At 38.2% G+C, this 24,570-nt stretch overlaps 2 protein-coding genes across 4 annotated transcripts in view; both read right to left on the bottom strand.

Moving 5' to 3' along the window:
* The window catches only part of slc25a21 (solute carrier family 25 member 21), an 87,525-nt gene extending 72,242 nt beyond the window's left edge, over positions 1-15,283 (bottom strand). The window contains exons 1-2 of the mRNA XM_085442521.1: positions 15,175-15,283; positions 14,975-15,064 (exon numbers count right to left, since the gene is read on the bottom strand). Coding sequence (XP_085298647.1) covers positions 14,975-15,044 — 70 coding nt within the window. The 5' untranslated portion in view covers positions 15,045-15,064; positions 15,175-15,283. The remainder of the gene's footprint in view (positions 1-14,974; positions 15,065-15,174) is intronic.
* Positions 15,284-17,477: 2,194 nt separating this feature from the next.
* Positions 17,478-24,570, bottom strand: part of plekhh1 (pleckstrin homology, MyTH4 and FERM domain containing H1) — a 33,517-nt gene continuing 26,424 nt past the window's right edge. For all 3 annotated transcript variants that reach the window (XM_085441047.1, XM_085441050.1, XM_085441049.1), the window contains 12 exons: positions 23,799-23,911; positions 22,585-22,761; positions 22,308-22,405; positions 22,031-22,208; positions 21,560-21,715; positions 21,010-21,107; positions 20,663-20,804; positions 20,376-20,518; positions 20,110-20,239; positions 19,772-19,855; positions 19,004-19,150; positions 17,478-18,815 (listed from right to left, as the gene is read on the bottom strand). In XM_085441047.1, coding sequence (XP_085297173.1) covers positions 18,663-18,815; positions 19,004-19,150; positions 19,772-19,855; positions 20,110-20,239; positions 20,376-20,518; positions 20,663-20,804; positions 21,010-21,107; positions 21,560-21,715; positions 22,031-22,208; positions 22,308-22,405; positions 22,585-22,761; positions 23,799-23,911 — 1,619 coding nt within the window. In that variant the 3' untranslated portion in view covers positions 17,478-18,662. The remainder of the gene's footprint in view (positions 18,816-19,003; positions 19,151-19,771; positions 19,856-20,109; positions 20,240-20,375; positions 20,519-20,662; positions 20,805-21,009; positions 21,108-21,559; positions 21,716-22,030; positions 22,209-22,307; positions 22,406-22,584; positions 22,762-23,798; positions 23,912-24,570) is intronic.

Genomic DNA, 24,570 nt, shown 5'->3' with positions numbered 1-24,570 from the left:
AAAGCAAAAAAAAAAGAGAAAAAAAGCTGTATTATTGAGATTTATTTCACACATTATCAGAGCAGTCTTTAAACTTTACGGCTTTCAGCAGACTAACATGCTTATACTACACAACGGCTTCACATGAGCTTCTTCACCTGGAAGATGGGACTGCGATGGGACCATTTGTAAGAAGATTATGGTCTTGGTTTCAGAATTGTTACAGTCCACGTTTAACCAGTTGGTGCATGAAGATATAACCTCTGGGTATCAGCAGGGAATTCCTTGGGTGTTGTGGTTGTGGTGTGAGACATCTGGAATCAGATTTGTCACAGTACATTTATGGATGTTTGACTGGATTCTTGTTGGGGAGTTTGGAGGCTACTGGTCTCCCACAAGCCCCCAGTTGGCCTGCAGGGAGCGAGTGCTATTGAGGAGCGATGTTAACATGAGGAGTGTGTATAATTATAATGTATTATATCAAGATGATCAATGCTGTTTATTTTACTTGCTGTCAGTGGTTGTACGTTAACTGAAATATTAAAGAGTCCCAACCAGGGCTGAAACTAATGATTATTATCATTATTAATTAGTGTGTCAAAGATCTCCTGGACTAATTCTTTAATTGATGAAAACGCCAGATATTCTCTGAAAGGCTGCAAATTGTTTGTCAGTTAAACTGTTCTCTCATAATTTATCATAAGGCTGATTGATCAAAGAGTCTTATTTTGTTAGACACAAAGACTAAAATCCCAAAAGTTGCAGTTTAGCATTATTGGATACAGAGAAACTCACCAAGCCTTATAGAAAATGAATTTTGGGAAGATTTGACTCCTCGTTTGGTACACTGGCTCTTGGTAAATTTTTCAGTCAATTCAAATTAATTAGTCAACAAAATTTAAAGTCCTCCTTCTGGTATTATTGTTAAAATGGACTTCCCTCTCCTGAAAAGCTCTTGTATGTCTGGCAATCCATGACATGACATTGCATTATCAATATTATCAATATTATCCTGTTAGGTTAAAAAAAAAAACACTTTTTTTTTGAGTATTTTTCTTCTTCAGTTATCCAAATATTTTTAATGTATAGTAGACAACTGTCTTGAAATGTATTACAGAGTCTCTGATACCATTGTTATTATGGGCAACGTATCATATTGCAGAATGGTATCATATTGTAACTTACTTTGTGGTTCTCACTACTTCTTAATATTTATAAACACAGCCCTTGGGCATCATAATGGCCATGAAATTAGCTTTGCTGCAGAAATAAGTAAGTTAGTAATTAATTAATCAGTATGTAATTAAAGAAAGTAAAGTTATAGCAGAGGGGAACAACTGATAATAATTTTTAATTGTGATTTAATGACTCATCATTTTATTAAAATCTTATTTTTTCTTTTTAAAATTATTAAAAGTTAGACATGCCTAGTAAGTTTGGTCAATTAAGTAATAAGTAATAATTAACGCTGATATTTTTCTTTCTTTTTGGGATTGCTACTTTATGATATTTCCTTTAGTGAAAGACAAACTTCTTTATATGGTAGAGTAATACCAACAAATGGAAACTCTGACTGTACAGCACAGGTTGATGATGCTGTGAAATAAAGTGAAGCCACAGAAACCACATTTGCTTTTCACATTTATTTCTCCTGCTGTTGTTGCATACTGCCAACTTACTGCATATAGTGTAATAAGCTAAATATTATGTGGGTTGTGTATGTTTACAGGTCCACACAAACACTGTCAAGCCACCTTAAGGAGGCTGCAGAAAAATAACTCTCCTGACCTACCATACTGCTCACCATGTGATGAAGCTGACTAAAGCATTTCATATACACACAGGCCTGGCACAGTACAGTAAATCACTCCCTCTACTGACGGTAGTAGGAGAGCTGCTGCATTTCAGGTGCAGTTCATCTGGCAGAAGTTTCAGAGGCCTGCCTCCAGAGAAAGAAAACAAACCCCTGATCTGCTTTCCCGCGAACGGCTCCCAGCGAGCCAGCCAGCGGCCTCCAGGAGGTTGTCCAGCCACTCCGGCCCCTCGGACCAGGATGTTTGGGTTAGAAAATGACTTTGCTACTCCCTCAGCCCCTTTCTCTAATTGCCCCAAGGGTAATTACCTTGTCTCCCTTCCACTTAAGAAAAACCAAGAGCCATACTGTTATTGTATCAAGTAGAAAGCAAAGTTTTCAAAAATTAGTAATATTGTTCTAATCATTATCACAGTTACTAGAATAATAAATGTATTAAATTTGAAAATGTAGGCGATGTAAATATCAATGAACTATTAAAATAAAGAGTAGTAACAACCGGTGGTCTAATAACAGATCTACTTACTTTCTCCTGTTTATACAGCGGCTTACAGAATGACCTAAAATAATCCAGCAGAAAATACTTTACTAACACCTTAACATAATCACAATAAAAACAAAAATTTGCCAAACCGCAGTTGTCTAAATAAGATCACTCAAGACTTTTCCCACAATTAAAAAAAAACACAACAAAAAAAAAACTACTCTCGCTTTAAATTCTAAATATGATGGTGAGTGTGGGGGGGGGGCTATAATCGCAGAAGCATGACTGTGTCATTCTGCCTTCCTCAGCCTCGGGACTGACAGATTGGTGCCGAGTGCAGTTTCTCCCTTGGGTGTGATATATCAGGCTGCAACGGTCCAAGTACCATTATGAAACACACCCGAGAGTACCGCAATTCAGGAAAGACCAGAACACCAACGGAGCTCTCGAAAGATTTCGCCTTGTGCGGTATAGGCAAAGATGCAGGAAAATGTTCTGACTGATTCCCCTCTAACTTCAACAAACCACGTGCAGACCTGGAAAACACAAATTTGGGTTATGGAGGTAAATAAAACTTCTAATCAGAATATGGAAAATTATAGGCTCAATGGAAAAAAAATTATCAGTGCTAATATGTAAGTGAGAAAAGGAGTAGCGTTACATGTTGAAAAACACGCTCAGCTATAGTTATTGTTGGATTCACATTCTCCTTTTGAAGACAGTAACATCAGTGCTTCGCTATAGAAACAGCTGTCCACCTGTGTGTTCCTTTAAAGCTTCTGGGGGATTCTTATCGAGAAAGCATCTGTTAGAGCCTCTGATTACAGAGCTGCCCAGCTGAGCGCTCGCACTGTCAGACCACTGATAACTTAACCGTCCTCTGTCCCATTTCTCGGCCACTGCTTTCCCCCTGGACGTGCTTCAAACACCGCGGAGCTGCCAGGCCAGCGCCCTGTGAGGTCTCTGTTCTACTGAAAGCATCTCAGTGTGAAATCTTGTTTTAAAACTCACACGGGCTATAGAAAATACACTCTGTGTCGCATCTGAGTCACGATTTGGATCTCAGAGTGGGATGAAACAATTTTAAAGAATTGTTGTGCTGAAGGAAAGCTTGGATGCCTTTCAGAATAAATATAGACAAAGTCTGCTGCACACCTTAGTCTTACTGGTAATACTAACATTTCCAGTGACACCTGCAGCAAACTAAACACAGATGTGAAGGATATCTCAGACTTTGAGAGTTCTGGTAAAATGAAATCATTTGCACATGCATATGAAAGGATCCACACAGTTATCCCCCTTCATATTACCTGAAAATCCATTACCATAACCATGCTTTACTACTAAAAGTGCAGATGAGAAAAGAAAAAAATGCTTAACTCAACACACGAGTCAAAACTAATCATATTCATGAAATAATTTAACCACATTGTTCTCTAAAAAGAAAACATTTAATCCTCATTAAATAGCAAATTAATGCCCACATTTGAAAAGCCTGGATTGTTTTCTTTCTTCTATGAACAGATGTTTTACGCTCTGTCTTTTTCTCAGAAATAAAAACCAGATACATTCAGAATGCACCGTCTTCAGACCCACAGCCTTAACCAACAGATGAACATTAACACACTAACTCGCTGCTCTTTTCTACAACTTAGCAGCTTCCTTTCCATCTCTGCTGCTTATCCTTATTTCAAATAAATTGAAAAGAACTGGTGCATACCTCTCACTGTTCTTCACAAACTCTTTCCAGACTGTGACATTTGTGTCCACTTTGATTTTACTGCAGAACTCTTTGATTTCAAAATGATAATGAAATGGTAAACAAATTCCTAGCATGACCTTTCATTCCGTTTTGTTTCTCATTATCAGATTTTTCCTCATCCTCTGCCAGAGTCCACTTAACTATGTCATCCTCCGACCACTCAAGATCAGAAATAATACAAAGTGTCTATAAATTTGAGCTTCCCTAATTAAAGCCTTGCCCCATGACATGTTCCTCGCAAGTCCACCAGGCACGGGATACGTCCCCTGAAACGACACAAATTGGCCCATGAGCACAACAAATTACATTATGATTACTGCACTGGCCCAAATGCTGTTCATCTTGATAGAGTTAACCCAAAGTGGCTAAGCCTGTCTCCCAACTGCAGAGCTAAAAAGGGGAGAAAGAATTACAGTTTTTGGCCAGGGCTTACTGTAAAAACCTGTGTTGTAAATTTCCAGCTCATCCAGAGAATCACAGGGCAGACACACACAAAGCTCACATCCATCAATGCATACACACACACACACACAAATACATATACACAGAAAAAGCCATGTAATTCAGGGTTTTTAGTTTGTCCGGTTTTGTTTTTGTTTTTTTGACAGTACTTATTATGTTTATTTATATTTCAGTGCTTACAGCAGGAGCATGGAGGGTTTGTAATTACAGTATCTGAACTCTTGTATCAAATTCAGTTGAAATAACATGAGGTTTGCCGTGGCCTTGGCTTTTTTGAGGGGAGAAGATTTCCTGTAACAAAACAAAAACTATTAAACAAGCGATCAAAAGTCAGTGAGCCTGAAAAATTAGCATTAGGAATCCATCCAGTGGTTACCTCTACCACAGTAGAACAGGCCCATATGTCTGACCTGCTACCAACTGTGGCTATGAGTTACAGGGCAGGAGGTTAAATGCCCAATTCAAGACTTTTCAACACATGTCAGTGTTCATAGGGAACAAGGTGGTAGAGGATAAACAGAGGACATGCTGCTCTTGAGTCAAAATCCTCAAAAATCAGAATGTTAAAATGTAATTTGGAAATTTTCATAAAGTTTAAAGGTAGAAATGTCTAGGAGGTCTAGGAGGGATGGAGGGATGACTGACAGCTGCTCTCCAAAGAAAGAATTTGTTTCTACTGTGACTTAATTGCGAGGTTGAAGACTCAAAAATATATCTGAAAACATAATCCAGATGCATGCAGAACACACACACACTCACTTAAGTATATCTATTTCCTTGGATGCATTTGCACGCATGTCCGCGCAAACACTTGCAATTATATCCCATTTCCCAGCATAAATTTCTCATCTGGATGCACATACACGCAAAAACAAACAAACAAACACATACACTTGACCATTTTGTGGCATGAAAACACAGCCCCCACACACGCACAGCCATTTCCTTCACACGAATGCATAATTCAGCTGCACACATACACACACCTAAACACAGAGTTGATTCTCACAACTGTAAATGCAACATTTCTTACAAGGTCACTCTCTTTCTGACCCCTTCACTACTTAGTCTAAGTGCTCAATTAAGCATAGCTTGTTGTGCTGATTTTCCTCCCAGTTTTATTATTGTTGCCATGTGCTGCTCTATGTATGCCTTCACTTTTCACTTCTGAATTTTGGTGTGATCTCAGTGGGCCCTACACATCTGTCCTCCACCTAGTTTAGCATTCTATTTTATGCTCCCCACACATACAGTGCAAAATGATGACGTGTACGGCTGGCACGCTGACTAGTAAAGTGTCGTGTGGCGAAAGGTGTAGAGGCTCTTTGTGATCATCCTGTTTGCAGTATGAAATCATTGCAATGATGCAATGAAACACCATTTGTGCCACAATCTAAAAATCAGCTGCCTGTAGTGCTGTAGTGCACTGTGCTGTTTTTAATAAAAAGTACCTCTAAATAGAAGGCAATGATCCAGAGAAAGCCTCCCATGTTGAGCAATCATAATTTTCTTCCTGAATCCATACTTACCATAACAGCATAATTATTATTATTATTCTAAGAACTTGTATGTATGATAAATGTCCTGTGAGTGCAGGCTGTTAGGCCGGGCTTGCTAAGATGTATGCACGGTACCACAACTTAATAGTGCAATGATGCTTAATAAACAGAAGCATCATCGCACAGATCAGACTGACTATAACTGGTTGCAATCAAGTTGTTGCAATAGCGGCATCCAAAATCACTGTTTTAACAATTCCAGCAAATAATTACTGGGAGAACCGGGACAGCTGAATTATGCAGTCTTGAATGCTCATGCTGAGAATGTCGGGAGAATGTTGTGGGGTCTTTGCATTTGACCTTCCATGCATGCACAAAATAGGAGATCCGCTTCAATCACATTCGCACTACTTCAAACTTCAAACACTGTCTGGCTTAGACAAGGACGCTTCCTGAATAGAGCATTGAGGAATTAATATACACACATGCACAGACTTTGAATTTACAACCAGTGTCAGACATTTGTTTTCTCATGAACATCAGAGTTGCAGTGCACACACAGACACATACACATATTTAATATGTATATGGGATATATATATATATATATATATATATATATATATATATATATATACACACACACATACATACACACACATACACACACACACACAATTTAATACATTTATTTTTTAAAGAGACTATAGTTTGCGTATTCTTTAATGTCACCCACACACCAATAAAGCATGTGGTGGACAATCATAATGTTTATAGCTGTTTGCTTTGGGGGGAAATAACTATAGGCTCAATTATCATCAATTAAAATCAAAGATTTACTATGCATTAAAAAGCCCGAAATGACATTAAGTGTTAGAATGGCTGCAAAAGATTGGCATAATAGAACACTGTATGCATTTATGCGGCCGTTTCATAAATTAGGCAGTTTTGTATCATTCATGTATCCCGCTGGACTTTCCCTGACTAACAATGCTGATTCAGAAGTCATTGCAGTGCGCGCGTCCTCCCCTGGCTCCCTCTCAAAGTTTAAACCGTGCGCGTAACCGTGCGAGCTCGAGCAAGTACTATCCAGTAATTCTCGCGTCTTGGCTGGACTCATTTCACACACAGCCTTCCTCTGGGTGCTCTCTCCCCAACGCTTGGCCTCCTCTGACCCCCAGAAACTCCACCAGTGAAACATTTTCATAAATCATGTCGTTAAGATAACGTCGGGAGCGCGTCTGGAGCTCATACGTCACATCACATCATAACACACTAAATAGGGATTTTTTTTTTAATAGTCTTACCTGCCAGCTGACGGATTAACGTCTTAAATGCATCAGTAAGATACAGGAATATGTTACACCTTAACCTAACTCTACTATGCTTTTCAAAAGATAATTTAAAAAGAAAAATAGAGATTGTTTAAATCCATTTGAATTTCGTAAGCTTTACGTTTTACACTGAGAGACTACAGGCCTGTTCACTTTTGAATTTAGCGTTAAGGACTCTATGTTCTAAGGTTTGACAGAGACCGATCTCACTCGGAGTCGGGAAATTTCAGTGAATATTGATGGCTCTTGTCAAAATAACGATGATTCACATGCAGCCTAAAGCCTTGTAAGACATTTAACTCGAAGACACGGCTAAAGTGAAACAGTGAAGATTGTGCTGCTGGAATTAAGAGTTAAATTCTACTTTAATACCATAATCAACGAGGCTACTCTAGCGATTATGCACTTTTAAATGAAGAAAATGGATGTTTAGATTGTTTTCAATGTAGGGTAACTAAAATATTTCAGACACAGGCGTGTACTGCTGTGAAAACGCAGTTGCAACGCTTGTAGCGGGGAGTCGGGGTGCACGACCGCCTGCACCCTGTCTCTTAACGCAGAAGGAAGAAGCTGAGGTTCCTCACGTCTGTCTCGAAACGAAAAATCACCATGATGTCTGCTTTGTGCGCGTAAGTAGTGGACAATATGCTTTTGGGAGATGTTACAGCTGTTTTTGGACTATAGGATCATTTTGTTTGTTAAAATATACCTTACTGATTTTTTTTTAAGTTTCATTTAAGATCTGAGGGCTAATTCGGGCCTAATCATACCGATCTAAAATATATCAACCGACGCCAAATTGTGCAAAAGCATTCATTATTTGATCATCAAAATCTCAGCGCCAGTTAACCTTTTGGCTTCTAACTATTTTGGGATGCGAGGCATTTGTAGTGCATTAATTAGACTACCATTAAACTTGATGCCTGTTCGCATTCAGCTAATTTCTTATGGCATTGTGATCATTCACATCTACCGGGGAAGGTAATTAGTTAACGGAGATAATAAATCTTCGGTGTTTGTTTTAGGATTGATTGGTGTGTTGTACTTCTTCCATATTAAATGAGGGGTTACTTTAATTACATGCTGCACACCCTGAAGCGTGCAATTTATTCCTAAAGAAACATCGTGGAGAATTTCACTCGGATTCATGTGTGAGATCACTTCGATCGAGAAATCAGTTCGTCTATCAGACAGAAAGATTCCAGCAGGTATTCGTGTTAAATCCCGCTTCTTCTTTTTAAAGAGAAGAAAACACACGTGTCCGGTTAAGTAGTCATCCTTCAGCACTATCATGGCTCATTTTAGCCAAGCCATCCACGACCCCATGGGTGGACATGTGTCTGTCAAAGACGGAGTAAAAAAATGTATAAGGGTGCTTTTTAATCTAAGCCAAAACACATATTAAATATGAGTGATGTGAGCCGCCACATGCCCTAGGCTGAGACAAAAAAGAAGAAAAAATGATGAGAGGCAGAGAGAGCTGATTTAGAGGAATAGGCCAAGAAGCACCCCATCCAGAATCAACATTACTTCAAACATGAGGTCATCTAAACATCTGTCTACAACATGTCCGCCGGGAGTTCAATCAAAGCCCTGCTGAAACATGTAGGCTACAATTGTTTCTGGAAATAAATATTAGGCCTAATTCGGCTGTGATTGGTGCAGCCGCTCGGGAATCGCGGAGAAAAAACACTCTTCCTTAACTGCGCGTCTCTGTCAGTGGATAACCCCCACCACTGCAAAGACACACACACACGTAGCCTATGCGCACACACTTTGGTTTGACTTTATTTATTTGATTCCTCCTCTCCTCTTTTCTTCCTCTCCTACATTTAGGTTAAGTGGCTTTATTTGTTCTTTCCCGACTGATTTCAGGTCCGCTGTTTAAAACCAATTATATCAAAGGAGCTGCGGTGCGGTCTGAGCGAGGCTCTGACAGTCTGGAGGGAGAGCTGCAGTAATCACACGCGGGGCGTCTGTCTCATGTCGTCACAGTCCATTTGCTGGAGACGGATCGATTTACTCATGGAGTTTTAAAAAAGCATCTACCGAGGAAATAACAAAGGACTTTGAGAAAACATTACAGCAAAGAGCATGTAACTGGATAGATTTTCTATTTTTATATTTGGTCCATTCGGTACTTAATCATAATGACTGCATTATTTTAATATTTATACTCTTTCAATGTTTTCCTTCTCTTTCTTTTTTTTTTTTTTTAGCTTAAAGGAAATTATTACTATACTATATGCCTTGTTCCCCCTCCAAATAAGAAAACACGTTTTTAAGCTGCCTTTAAGATGCAGCACAAATGGCTACTGTCTCCTTGCATCCAAAGGTAGTGACTGAAGCTTGGCCTCTAAAAAGTTGCAACTTCCCTTTACCAAGAAACTAAACATAACATGCAACTACTACCCCCTTGTGGATAAAGTTTGAATGACCATTAAAAAGTAATAAAAAATATGTATAAATTTATATATATATGAACGAACTGATAAACGACAATGGTCATTTTACCTATTTTGGTAAAAATTTACTAATTTACAATAGTAAATTTAAAATAAATAAATAAAACTAGCTGTAAAATCATACTGCTCTTTATCTTTTAGTATATTTTAGTCAGATATGTTACAAAAACAAGAATTAGGAAGTTTTGGGTGGATAAGTTTAATGTTGAGTTTGTATAAATAAGCAAATAAACCAGTGTTACATTAAATAAACGAATGAATACATTTAAATCTGTAACAAAAAAACAAAAAAAAAAAACCCCACATTTTTAATCAATGTAAACTAAGTAAAACAAGCAACCCCACTGTGGAAGCTAAACTGAATTATTTTATAATTCTAACCATAATAATTCTGTTGTGATAATATGTGGAATGTAGACCTATTGCAAACGCACTGGTAACAACAATGAACAATTTCCTCAACTTCTACTTTATAAGATTCATTTGTAAATATTGTCTACTCTCTTATTTTGTTGTGTCAACAATGCAGTTGTTTAACTGTCAGTGTGCCCCAGGGCAGCTGTGGCTACAATGTAGCTTGCTATCGCCAGTGTGTGAATGTGTGTGTGAATGGGTGAATGACTGAATGTAGTGTAAAGCGCTTTGGGGTCCTATGGACTAGAAAAGCGCTATACAAATGCAGGCCATTTACCATTTTTACCATTTTAACACACCCTCACACAATACAGAGTACATGCTGCTCCTCAAAAGATGGGCCTAAAACCCACTAACCGCGACTAAGATTTAAACTTTGTGAGGAAGGAGAGACTGAAATTAATGTTTCAGTTTTGTTTAAAAACAAAATAATTTGCAAAAAAGTGTATTTCACAGAAACTCGATATTCACCAAAAAACATATTGAAACAGACACACAGACTCCACAAACTGTCAGCTTATCACAGGAAAGAAGTTCACAACCCGTCTTTACAAAGAAATGGAGCCCAGTTAGAGTGTTGACCCTATAAAAAGGTCAAAAATAGCTGCTTGCACCTAGAATGCCAAGCTGAAATCAGATCACTTTACAGAGTGACGAATACAGCTTTCTTCGCTCAAACCGCATTTAACTAAAGCCCTGTGACCAGGTTGTACATAAATTATCTCCAGTCTCCCTGTTAACACAGAATCAAGATTTTCAAAAAAGTTAAAACAGTGAGGTCTTTCTCTTCTGGTATAACCCTCTGCCCCCTGAACGCCCCCATCACAGATGAGTGCGAATCAAGACAGAAGGTTGTCAGACCCAGGGGGCTTGTGAGGAATCGACAAGGATAGACAAGCTGCAATAATATAATATAACACCTCATTTCATATATATATCTATATCTATATAGATATATAGATATAGATATATTTATTTGCCTTTAAATTGATAATGACAAATATGGCACAGGAACAAACCGGTCACAAAAGGCCTCTACTCACTTTTAGCTTTAACCACATAAAAAGTAAGAACAATGGCATGACAACTGAAACACCAGTTTAGCCAATAACAGAAGACTGCAAGTCAGCAAAATTGGCATGCACATAAAAAACGAGACTGATGAAATAGAATACGTGTTTTAGGCTTCACTTTCACCTCGAAAGACAATCTTTTGATGAAAGGAGGCGAATATAATGTTGAGCAAGAGGTTTCGTAGGCATTTGTAAAGTTACTGGGTTTGACTCTATAGCTAATCCGTGTGATGAAGTAATTTACATTTTTTTATTGTTTCAATACAAATGCAAAAGAAATATAAATACTGCACGCAATATTAATATAAATATGGAAGTGCAATGTAAATATTGCTCCGAAATACTGAGAGAAAATTGCGAATGATTCAAACAATATTTTGGCATATCAAAAGTGAATATTATATTAGTCCAGTCTTTAAATATTTAGGAAATATATTCTTAAACTGGAAGATTAAGATAAAAACTATATGTAGACAAAAAATAAATCATAGATAAAGTCAGTGAGGAGGACATCAGCAACAACATGAAAAATAACATTATATAGACAAACCAAATGGTTTGTCTATATAAAAAAAAAATACCATTTTGCTAATTTTTTTGCAAAATAATGAGCAATCCTGCAACTGCAAAACCGCCACTTCAGTCTACAAACAAACAATGGCTAGAGGAACACAACTACCTTGATGTCTAAATAAACATATAATATTCATGTTAAAGGTTGAGTTAATGTAGACAAAAATCAGCTTTTAGAAAATGAAAATTTCGCCATAAAAGAAATTCTGTTGGAATGACTGCATCCTTGTATGCATTAAAAGACTTTAACAAAGCATCCACAACTTTCTTTTTCTCCCCCTCACATCCAATGCAGAAATCCACACAAACCACAAGTTCAAACTGTCAGACAGTGAGCTGCACATCAAGAGTAATGGAAACTAAAGCTGAAGTTTCACAGTGGTTCTTTTTAAAGGGTAAATGATTACTCAAATTCAATGACTAACTGTGCAAATCTTTAACCAAAGACATTCCAGCAACTGCAGAATCACTGACAACAGCGGAGACTTCTGCTTATTTGTTCAAATCATTCCCTGGCTATCCTACAATATAAGCAAAATAAAAACTATAGTTTTATATATACACATCTCACAAAAATGTACTAGTATAAAGAACAGTGGACGCACAGTTTCTAACGCAGTGAACCACAACCAGTGTGTGGCCAATTTCAACATTTCAAATGTAACGCATTTCACATTCACCACTCAGAAAGTGTTGTGAAGCAAGACAAAGACAAAACAAAGCTCAGTTCTGCTCCCTTTCTGGTTAGGCATGGTGTCTTTCATACAGAATTAAAACTCATAATCCTGAAGTGACAGAACCCCAGTTTGACTCTGATGTCTAAGTTTTATATAACACTTAAAATTAAGAGATAAACGAGCAAATTAAATACATAATTAAATTTAAAATTAAGAAAGAGCCTTTTTCTAAGCTGATGAACTTTAAAGTCTCTTTTTTTCAAAAATATAAATATAGTTAAATTAATTAAATCCTAATTAACCCCTGTTTAATTTGAGAGTCTTTAGGAAAAACTGTTCTAGCACCAAAGTTATCAAATATTTCAATATTTTGAGACAAGGCTAATCGAATATTGAAACATGGTAATGAACAGTATATTTGCATAATGACTGAAATCTAGCACCACTGATTAACAATTAGCTGTTAACATGTGGTGCTAGTTTGCAATTATGAGGTTGGGAAACCTGCAGTCAGCTGAGAATGAAGAAGTCACTTGGATGAGTGACGCTACGTTACTTTTTTTAGGAAACCATAAAAGCGTTAGTAAACTATCCCTTCTCACTGTGAAATTTAATTAACTTTCATTTGATTAGATATATAATAAGACCACTAATTACTATTGCCTTCTTTTTATGAAGTGTGACTATCTCTAGCCAGACACATTGAAATTGGCTATAAAGATCTCCTCTTTTAAAATAAGCAGTGAATCCATCTGTATATCCCCGACTATGCAAACCCAGCAACCCACTTCCATCATGGTGTCAGATGAAGGTAAATAAATCACAACCCAAGTGATTTAACTTGAAACATAAAAACGCAAAAATAGAACAACTCATTTTGCACTCCACAAATATGTAAATAGTACAGCCTTGAGGTCCCTGGGATTTTCTAAAGGTCGCCGAGTGTGGAGCGCTCAGTGATGACGTTGCCTGAGAGCACCGGGACTAAAATGAATGTAGCATTTGTTGAGTTTCATTTCAGAGTTGCTGTCAATTGTTTTTAGAACACAGTGAAGGACATTTGTGTTACTGATTGTAATAAAGCTGTTTGCTGTTCACATTTTTAAAAAAGTTGTTTTTTTGTTAGTTCTTCATGTTCTGTCTCTGATGATAAGAAGGATAGTGTGTATTTCATGATCTTTCAAGTGTCTTGTATCCATAGACAAAAGACACTTTAAAGGTTATTTAGTTTGTTCTCGCTTTGCAACTGTGACCCACTCAATTTGAACTTCTTTTTTTCCCCCTCACATGGTAGCCAGAGGTTTAAACTTTACGTTTCATTTTGGAGTCTTTAGAAATACTCTATTCTAGTTCCAACATTGTTAAAATATTTGAACATTTGAGACAATCCAGAATGGATAATCTAATACTAAAACACAGTAATGGTAAGGCGACATATATCTTCTCTATGCACAAAAAGTATTTAGAGTAATAAAGTAAAGCCATAAAAATATTTTGAATTCTAATATGTTGGAAAAATAAAGAGTTTATTAGCACCATTTAAAACCAATTTGAGTATTTTTTTTGCAAGCACTTCTGAAGACATTAAAAACGGTTAACTTCTTCAGCTTCAGCTTTTTCTAGGTTTATCACAGAAATATCTGAGAGTTGCTGGTGTAAAACTGACAGATTGGACTTCAACACATTTAACCTTGCCGATCTTAGGCAAATAGTCTTAGAAAAAAATCAGCATAATTTCAAAACTGCTGTAACCAGATGTGCATACTTCACTGCTCCTCATATCCACCTTTAATGTAACATAACTTTTAGCAACTTTAATGGAAGTCTGCCTCTCTCTCCATCCTTCAGTGGAGTGCTCACTAAGAAGAATATCATCACTCTACTGAGTTTCTATTTTGAAAATGTTACTCAACTGATAAACAAATGCAGATTTTGATCTGGGAGCCAATCAATAACGCGCATCTCCAAGACTATTAGCCTACTACATATCTAAGGAAAACAAATAGTGATAGAAAACAACTTGCATGGAAGTTATACTTTTAATAACAGTGATGTCAAAATGAGCATTTACCTAATTTCTTTGTCTAAACTGGTACTGAATAAGCTTGTCCAGCAATAATATCGTTCAGCAATTTATTAAAGCTGAAAGCTAAGTTGATTAGCAGTTGCGCGCATGCGCACAATTGGCTTTATGTCCCGGTGTGCAAATTCAGCATTTGAGGAGGGTGGGAATTATCTTGGCAGCACAAGAAAATCTTTGGGCTCCACGGACAACGAGAAACAGTTAGTAGCTTAATGAGAAAGTAGTGGAGAAGTGCGTCGGTGCTTTTCGTGTAGCGATGCTGCTTTCACCTCGCTACGTTCACGCTTTCAGAAGTGTCAAGGGATTTCAATAAATCGTCTAAAAATCATTAAAAGTTAAACCATGGTTGGACTTACCAGCGGATCCACCGGCGATGACCTGACGAGAGGCTTCTCGGAGCATGCTCTGTGGCTTTGTGGCTGTCATTTTTAGTGTTTTTAGATGCCCTGTCACAGAAAACACGGCCATACGCTGTTACACGCCCTGTAAGGTTACTGCTACTGTGGCGTTAATGCTGTATTACACCTACGTCGGTGCTGATTAACTCGCAACAAACCTGTGGATTTCGTGCTCTACGTTGAGGCCGCTCGGTGGTGTCCTGCCCAAGCTGGAGACAGCGCAGCAGCGCTATCTATCCGAGTGCTCACGGGCTAGGCTAGGCTAGGCTAATATGGAGTAGTTACCCCCCCCCCCCCCCCCCTCCCCACGGGCCCACACTTACCTCTCCACTCTCTGAATAGTTTAATTTAATCCAGCCACCGATAAACGTAAAGCAAATAATCCTATGTATAGATAATTAATATGCACTTAGTGCTTTATATTAAACAAAGGCAGCTATTAAATCTTTATGCATTGTTTATATTACAAATGCAGGCGTTTTAATTAAATTAATTATAATCCTATAATATTAGATGGGTCAAAGCCCTGGTGTGCACGCCAGAATGAGACCACTCACGAGCACTATTCGTGGTTTTCAGGGGTTTGGGGATCTAGAAGCAACACACTATACAATACCTCTTCAATAAATTAATAAAATAAAATCAGATATTGACACACACACACACACACACACACACACACACACACACACACACCCCGGCATCTATGGTGTAATTGCCATGCACCGTGAACTCAGACGTCACTCGGTAGAAGTCAACGTGAAAACACAGCAGTGGGGCAAGTCAGATTACACATTAGTCAAACAGCTTTGTGGTGCAAGGTCCATGTGATGTGGTGTTGTACAAGTGTGTAAATAGGTCAGCTAAAGACAAATTTGGAAATTATCCCATTTGTCCAAAGTTCATATTTGAAAGTGTTTATAACGGTTTAAAGTCATGCATTTTGTTTTATCTGTAGAATGCATGCATATCTGCATAATATCTGCGCGAGCCCTTTTGTAATGTACCGACATTGTGAGAGGTCAATTAAGAGCAGGTGCTGTAGATTCCCATTGCTTTTCCAGTTAAATGTGTTGTTTTACAAAGATGTGAAATGTATGTAGGACTCACACTGTTGAATCCCTGTAACATTATTTATTGTATATTTATACGTTTGAATAGGGTCATTTTTTGTGTAGTGCTGAGTTGAGTATTTTTACTCTTCACAATATAATTTGTTCTGTTATTCAAACTTTTTTCTTCCTCCAGCACTGTTTTTTTCTTATTTTTCTTTTTTGTCTCTGTGTTACTTTTAAGCAAATTGATGCATTTAGGATGCCAAACTGCACTCTGAAGAAACTAGTTAAGAAATATCACCTGCTTTGTGTATTTTTAAAGAACATAAGGTTACAGAGAAAACAGCAAAGGGTAAACTCTGGATGACTTTGTGAAGTAAACAGTCAGATACGAACACAATGTTTTTAAACTATGTACAGACATCCTCCTTTGCAAACATTAGTCTAGTTAAACACACACCCAGTAAGACTTTCAAGGTAAGCAAATGTTCATCTACAGCTACAACATTGAGATTGTTTGCTATAAATTCAAATAGAGCATGTGGCCTTATTGCACCATGGATAAAGTGCAAAAGATATTCTTTTTTGTTTAGAAATGAAGGCATGTAGAAATTTAGCAGTGAGCCCTATAATAGAATTTCATTTTGTATGAGAGTAGTTATGGAACAACAAGAGCTCCAGACAAGCTATAAAAATCTGGAATTTATAGCATACATTTGGCAGGAAAATACCATTACCACTTTGACCTCCTTGGATAAGAAAAAACAGAGCATGATAATATATACTTGGAAGGCTGTGTACAACTGGCACAGAAGGTAAGTTTATGGACAAAATGAATGAGAGAAGTTCTGTGCTCTCCAAGGGACGCTTTGGCTAGAACACGATTCTTGTCACCATTGCTTAAACCTTCTGATTCATGATTAAACTTTATAGTACTTAGTAGCAGGAGTGTTTCATAAGGGAAAGCCAGTGGAACATTTGTTCCAGGAAAAGAAAATAGGACAAGTGTTAATAGCATTTAAAATGTTTCTACCATTTCCTTAGACACATAATTAATAAAAATGGAAGCACGCCTAGTCATGCCAGGTGGCCGCCCATCCCTGAGCCCAACTCAACAGAGATTTCTTCCTGTTAAACGGGAGTTTTTCCTTCCCACTCTTGCCAATTGCTTGCTCCTAGAGGGTTGTCTGACTGTTGGGGGTTTCTCTTTGCTATTGCAGGGTCTTTATCTTACAATATAAAACACCTAGAGGCAACTGATGTTGTGATTTGATGCTATTTAAATAAAACAATTGAAAATTGAATTTAAAAAAAAAATGTACTTAGTTGCAATACTTTCTACCACTCTGAAGTATTAAATAGTCTACATAACAAAATTTATACAAAACTGGAGCTAAAAAAAAAAGTCAGGAATTTATCATTTATTTTAATAACCATACACAGACATATAAGCTACATCTTTTAAACAATTGCAACATATGTCAATACAGTAACCAGACGTACTCTGCTACACAAAGGAAACTACATTTTCCCCACACAAATGTGACATTTGTGGTAAACATTTCCTAATGTTATGGAGAAATAAATAGCTATTATGAACATAAGCAAGACAGTGGTTTATCCAAAACAGTTCAAGTCATTATAATATTTTGATAGCTCTTTTAAAAAAAAAAAAAGAAAGAAAGAAAGTGTTCTCTCCTTTTGTTTGCCTGATGATCTATTAAAAATAATGTAATTTTAAATATACTGTATGTTTAGTGTAATTAGGGAAGACCATTTTGTCTTATTGTGAAAGAACAAAGCAAGAAAATACTATCAATTCACTGTTTCCAGTAACTCAAGAGTCAAATATTTTTCCAACTTTCAACTTTTTAGACTATTTTTCAACTAAATCTGAATCTGTCCATTTGCTAGAGAGACATCTGTGAGGGGCATCAACTGAAATTTCTGACATTTGCAGGACAAAATATTTCATTAATTAGATAATTGAGAAATTAGTCATTTCAATCTACCATATTAATTGCTATTTGCCGCCCTACATTAGTCAAATATTATATTATGGGTAATTAACAGATTAAAATGTATGAATCTGTCCTAAAATACGCAACATTAGCTCCTTTCTAAACGAGCAGCAGCTCTTCATCATATTCAGACTCTTGCTTCATTGTCATTTACTTTTGATCGCTGATGATGAAAAATTCTAGTGACACACAGGCAGACAAATTATGACTTCTGCAAGTGGGAACATCGAGTATCATCAAGTCCTCAGATCATTACAGTATTTCAGGAATGGTTCTGATGTCCAATTTCAACACTGAATTCCCAAGTGAACTAGCACCTATGAAATGCAAAGTTGAAACACCTGTGTTGAAATAAATAGTCTAAAAGACTGATCCTGACATTTCTAATTCTAACTCTTAATAAGAACAACAACAATAATAAAAACTTTAATAAAAGTACCTCTTCTGTAAGAATGAAAACTCAGGACATGCAACCCAGTGCACTCCAGATGAATGCAAAGTAATAGTAACTGCTGCCATCAAACCTCCCTCTACTAACAGTCTTTCTCAATTTTTTTTTATTTTCGCAATTCACAGTAGCGTGGGGCCCTTGGTGGTGTAGTTCATGGTTGGGAAGTGCCTGCTGTCTGCATCCCAGTGACTGAGGGGCTGGTGAGAGGCAGATGGGAGGCTGGGGTTCCAGTGGTTAATGTAGCTGGCCATGAGCAGAGTCAGCTCCAGTATCTGACATGAGAGTGAAAATAGATTTTAACAACCTAAAGTCAATGATATTAATGAGTTTTATGTAATTCAGGTGAGCTGGAAGCCCAGAAAATGCAAGAAAGCCAACTGAATATGTTTACCTTGATTAGGTAAATGCAATCTGACCACAAATAGATATATAATTACAATGATAAAAGCAGGAAGTATACCTTAGGTTTAGGCATTGCAAAGACCAGCTTCTCCACGCTCTTCTTCCCGGCTCCAGCCTCCCTCTGTTGGCTCGTGACCACCATGAAATCATCACGACAACCACCAAAGGTAATCACAGACTGGTAGGAGTACGTGACCAGAGTGTGCTGAAAAAAAGGAGCATTGCCAGTGTGAAATCTGCAGTGAAGTGGATATAAACAGAATTCATGTTCAGATTTTATTGCTGACCCCATTATATAGTATGGAATTCACTTAGGAAATCATTTTGGTTTCTCCTTCTTTTTGAGGAGTAAATTGAGTGTGAAGATATGTGACATAATTTCCAGCAACTTATTCTGATTTTCACTTTGTTTTCTCCCATTTCTTTCTGAAGGCACATGGTCTGCACGCCAGACCAAGAATGAAATGAATCAACATGAGCTGCAGAAAATTACAGAGCTCACGTTAGCATAGTTTACATGATGGAACTGCTGTGTGTCAGGGTCAAGTATGTCAATTCAGAGGCTGGCCGTTTTATTTTCCTTGGGATTTCTGGTGTTCGAAACACCACAGAACGAAAATCATTCCAGACCAGTGGGTCAAGAAAGCTTTGCAGCTGTGTCCTATCCAGCTGCTGCAGCAGTTAAAAGCTATCTCTAGATTTAACAGTTATAAAGTCAAGCCGGAAATTCAATAAAAGAATGGACTTTCTAAATTCTAAATTGTTCTGGCAGCAGATTTTATTCTGAAAACACATGACAGGATCGTCTGCTCAGCTTGAAACTCACCATTGTGTAGTCCAGCACACACAATCCATCCTCATTGACTGCCAGCCACACCTGGCTCTGCTCAATAGTAGAGGGGGGTACAGGCTGTGGACAGGGGAAACAAAGAAGGGTCGTTTTACAGATGTTATACAGCTTCGTCTCAAACAGGTTTGGGCTTGAAAGCTTAGTTCAAGGTTTTGGTTCAAAATGATCTAAGTATGCTTTTTGGTTTTGATGAAGAATCACATCAAGACCGACATTTAAAGATTGATTAGACAAACAGGAGGCGATAAAGTTCACATAGAATAACATCAGTAACAAAACAACAGAAGACATGTATTCAACTTTTTTTTTGTTACCTTGGCACTGAAGAGCTTGGCTCCAAACAAAGGCCATTTCCGAGCCACAGTTAGGTATATTCTTACACACTCGGATGCACTGCACCCACGCAGCATTGACCACTTAGTGGCGAGACGCTCGGTAAGGTCTCTGAGAGGATAAAAGGAACAGTGGTGAGTTAAAATATGGCAGGATAACAAAGCTTTATAAAGTTCTCAGATCAGGTTCTAGATTAAGAAATTGTGGAATGGCACGTTTATTTGTTTTTGGGTTTTTTTTTCTTTACTTGAGCTGCTCTGAGCTGCAGTCCTGTTTGTAGCGTTTTGGGTAGAAGCGTTCTAAGGCTTGAAGGAGAATTATTTGAGATTTAGGCTGAGAAGAGCCAGAGGGAGAGGAGGCACCTGGTCTGTCCAAATCACCATGTTCAACCTGGAGGACAAAAGAAAACAGATAGTTAGAAGACAAAAAGGCTTTCGAAAACGCACAAAATCATACATTTCAGCACTGTAGATAAAAGAATAGCATTTTTTTCCTTCCAAAAAGTCTCTTTTTCTTGATAGAATTGTTACAGACCTGGGCCAAGAGGGCAGCCACTTCAAGAGCCAGCTCTTTGTTTACAGGAAAATGGCCTTGCTGGACTTCATCATTCACCTGGTATGCCAGCAGGAGGCGCTCTCGCTCCATTTCTCCCTTTACCTGAGATCTGAAATACAACCTGCATACAAGAGCATATTGTTATTAAGGCCGTTTTCTTGGGAGAAACTGAAAATTGAGATATAACATCAGCATATTTCACTTTGCAGTCTATAACATTTTTTAAAAAAATCTTTAAATACATCTCTATGACTATAGAGTAAAAGTACAATGTTGCTGATGTGTTTGAGTGCTACAAAATTGAGATATGAAAATAGAAGTCATACCTGTTCTTGTATGTTAGCCGTACAATCCGTGTTCCTTCATTTTTCCCAGGATGCAGCTCCTTTAGAGCCTGTTCCCATTTGGAAATAACATCACAGATCTGGGAAAAGCAAAAGTTAGTCTCAAGTCATACAAGCACACATTTTTTCACTCATGTTACAGTGAGCAGGTGATCTAGAGATTCTGATTTGTACACAAACTCTTATATACAGTGCATTGCATGAGCCAGACAGACCTATACTTCTGTGGAATGGTGGATTCTTTTAACAACAATAATTAAAAAAAATCTAGAGGCACTACTTTAAATATGACTGGGTAGAATTAAAACACAGAAAGGTTGTCCTATACTAGATCACATCCTAAGTTGTCAAAAAATGTTTGGACAGTGTAAATTTGCCAAAAAATAATCCCACTACTCACTACTGATCCTCTAACTTATTAGAAAATTTGAGACAGATGATCTACCTTCAAACCACAGAGCCAAAAACCATCAGTGATTTCTGTACAGCAGCTTTCTCCCATCTACTAATGGTCTGTGACCCACAGCCCTACCTTGGCAGATGGCTGCAGGCAGTGCTCCAGGTCTTTGCCAGATGGATCATCAGTGAAGAGGGCAAATCCAGTCAGCTGTGGTTTCCTCATGCTAATCCTCTGGTTCAGCGTGTTGAGGAACTCCTCCACTGTAGTCGACCCATCGAATCCCACTACCTATAGTAGAAAACAAAGGACACAGCTGGCACTGAGTTTCAGATTCTGCAGTGGTTGCAGGAGTTTGTAGTTCCAATGGCAGTCAAAAAACTGCAACAGCAGATTAGAAATGTAACAGAAATAAAAAGGAGGTTCATTTTCCAAAAAGGACATATACAAAGTACAGTTGGGAAGGTATAGATGCAAACTAAAATATATACAACTAAAGGAAAGCCTAGAGGAAATTTGTGCATGAAGAATGTATTATTTGCTTCTCGAAACAGGGGTATAGTCATTACAACACCTGTGCTAGCTACCTGGTAAGCTATGTGTTACCTGGTAGGTGTTGTTCATGAAATGAACTGGGATGCTGAAAGGTAGTGAATGGTGGTAGGGGTTCCGCAAAAGGATGGAAACTATCTCCATACGTGAAGGTTTAGCCTCCCGCTCTCCATTCTGCAGAGTTCGCTCCAAAGATCTCTGACAATACACTGCATATTTCCCCACCTCACTCCTGTATGTGGTGGGAAAAAGGGAAAAGATAATTAGAAGAGGTTTTTATGTATTGGGAGTTTTTCTGCTATATTTTAAGGTGTGGATTAAGTTAGCTCACCTTGGGTTAGCATTGCGTTGCAGATACTGTCTCAGGTACCACAGAAAATGTTGCTGAGGGAGGAACAGAGCCACACACAAAGACAACAGCTGCCAGCACTGCAGGGAGAGATAGAAAAAGAAGACATATTTTAACTAACGTGTTTTATCTTAAAATATATTTTTAAAAAATACATTTTTTAAAAATATATTTTAAGTACATAAAAAAGTACATTTAAAAATTAATGTCTGAGCGCTTTAAACATGGCTCCTGACTCTTTACTGTGTAGTGGGTTGACCTGTGTGAGAGAGTAGTTGTGTGGCGTCCGACAGTTGGTCTGTTTGATGAGCTGACAGTAAATTTCATTCTGCAGCTCTGGGTGGTTCAGGCACACTTGCAAAGCATTCTGGGCCAGCGAGGTGTGGTAATCAATAGATGGAGACTCAACCAGCACATTGATGAAGAGCTGACAGGACTGCAAAATGTCAAAGAAACAAAATTTAATGGCACTGAGCTACCAACAGGTGGAGACAAACACAAACCCAGATACCTGAACACAAAAGTAAGGGACACATATTGAAAGCAACTTAAAACAGTTAAATTAATACAGGATTGGGTGATCATAACACTCGGGTGATGAAAACAACAAAAAATATCCCAGCATGAGGTCAAGAAGAGCTCCAGTGTAAGGGGGGGAAAAGGGTGAATGTCATTACTTTGTTCTCATTCAGTGTGACAGCTGAAGACAAAGACGCCATTTAACAGGTTTAATCAGTCTTGTCAGTCTCATTAATACTTCAAAGACATGAAGTAGAGCATAGACTTGAAAAGCATGCAACGTCCTTTCATTCAGTTTCATTGTGTGTGTTTGGGACAATTTTTAAGGCTGGATGGTCAGAGAGAGCCGATCTATTCAGCCATCAATCCTAATGTAGTTGGTGGGGCTGTGAAGCATAAATTGGAAGGAAGGGGCTTCTGGTTGACATGAGAGGAAAAGAATCTGCCATCTCCCTACAAGGTCCTTGTTCTGCTCTGATCCCATTTCTTCTTCCCTATCGTGTAGTTTCCATATCCATTGCTGTCACTCTGTGAAGGCCTTGACCTCCCATGTCTCCTCTTAAAAGAGGGCTACCTTCACGCTGGCTCTAAACCACAGGAACAGTTAGCTTCAATGAAAGCAGATAATCAAGGCCATTATCTATCTTCAGCACTTTTGATGAGCTGGGCCCCTCGGTCCTCAGCCTTTGATCTGGTTTAGTGGCAGGAGGGGTGGGGGTGGGGGTGGGGGGGGGGTGGGGGGGGGACTGCTGCAGAGCTCATCCAAGAGTACAAGGGGTTAAAGAGGGGGACAAACTGGAGTGGGATGGATGATGTCTTGAACAGATCCTCACAGTGAGTGGGAGATAGAGAAGTGGAAAGGGATTCCGAGAAAGGGATAAAAGGGAAAAGCATAATCAAAAGTAAGTGGGATGGAACAAAAGAAAGAGAAGGGTGAGAGGTGGGCACACTGACCTTGAAAAGCTTGAGAGCCTCTGTCTGCAGAGCTTCAGAGGGCAGCGTGGTGAGAGGCGAGCGGAGACCCTCCTTACAGAAGCTCAAGGCCTCACTCTTCCACAACACAGACTCTGGGAAAAGACGGTGAAAGACACACATATATAAAAAGGCACAAATATAACACGAGTACACACGGACAAACAAAGATTGAGTTTCAAAGCTTTAATGACTCAACAGCTGATAAAAATTCATATACGGTGCTACAGTCTCAAACAGTGTCTGCAATGTAGATCAAAATAACATGCAGCATGCTAGTGTGTGCATTTATACCCACTTATAGATATTCTAAGCCAGGGGTGTCAAACATAAGGCCTGGGGGCCAGAATTGGCCCAGCAAAGACACCAAACTGGCCCACTGGGCACTCTGGAAAATATGAACTGCAATTTTGCAAGTTTTATAGCTTATCATAATGAAAAAGTCCTGCATCATGGCTATTCATACTATATCAAAGTAATCAACCAATAAACATTGTTCCTGGTTTTATCTACTATAGAAGTGTCTAAAAAATGAACTTTTTTGTCAACGAGCAAAACAATTCTGCTGTATAATTACAAGACAATTTGGCCGATGACTTACCAGAGCTGTTTTTGTAATTTTACACATTACAAAAATTTACACATTTTACATTTTTTTAATAATTTAAGTCCAAAGCCAGCCAGGGGATGGAATCAAACTCAAGACATTCTTACTGTGAGGCAACAGTGCTAATCGATGAAATCTAATAAATGA

This window comes from Copadichromis virginalis, linkage group LG19 (assembly GCF_057382275.1).
Source record: "Copadichromis virginalis isolate Kocher_CV1m ecotype Utaka linkage group LG19, C_Virginalis_male_GT1.1, whole genome shotgun sequence".
Classification (NCBI taxonomy): Eukaryota; Metazoa; Chordata; class Actinopteri; order Cichliformes; family Cichlidae; genus Copadichromis; species Copadichromis virginalis.
The sequence above is the reverse complement of the archived record's forward strand: the minus strand, read 5'-3'. Positions and strand labels throughout refer to the sequence as shown.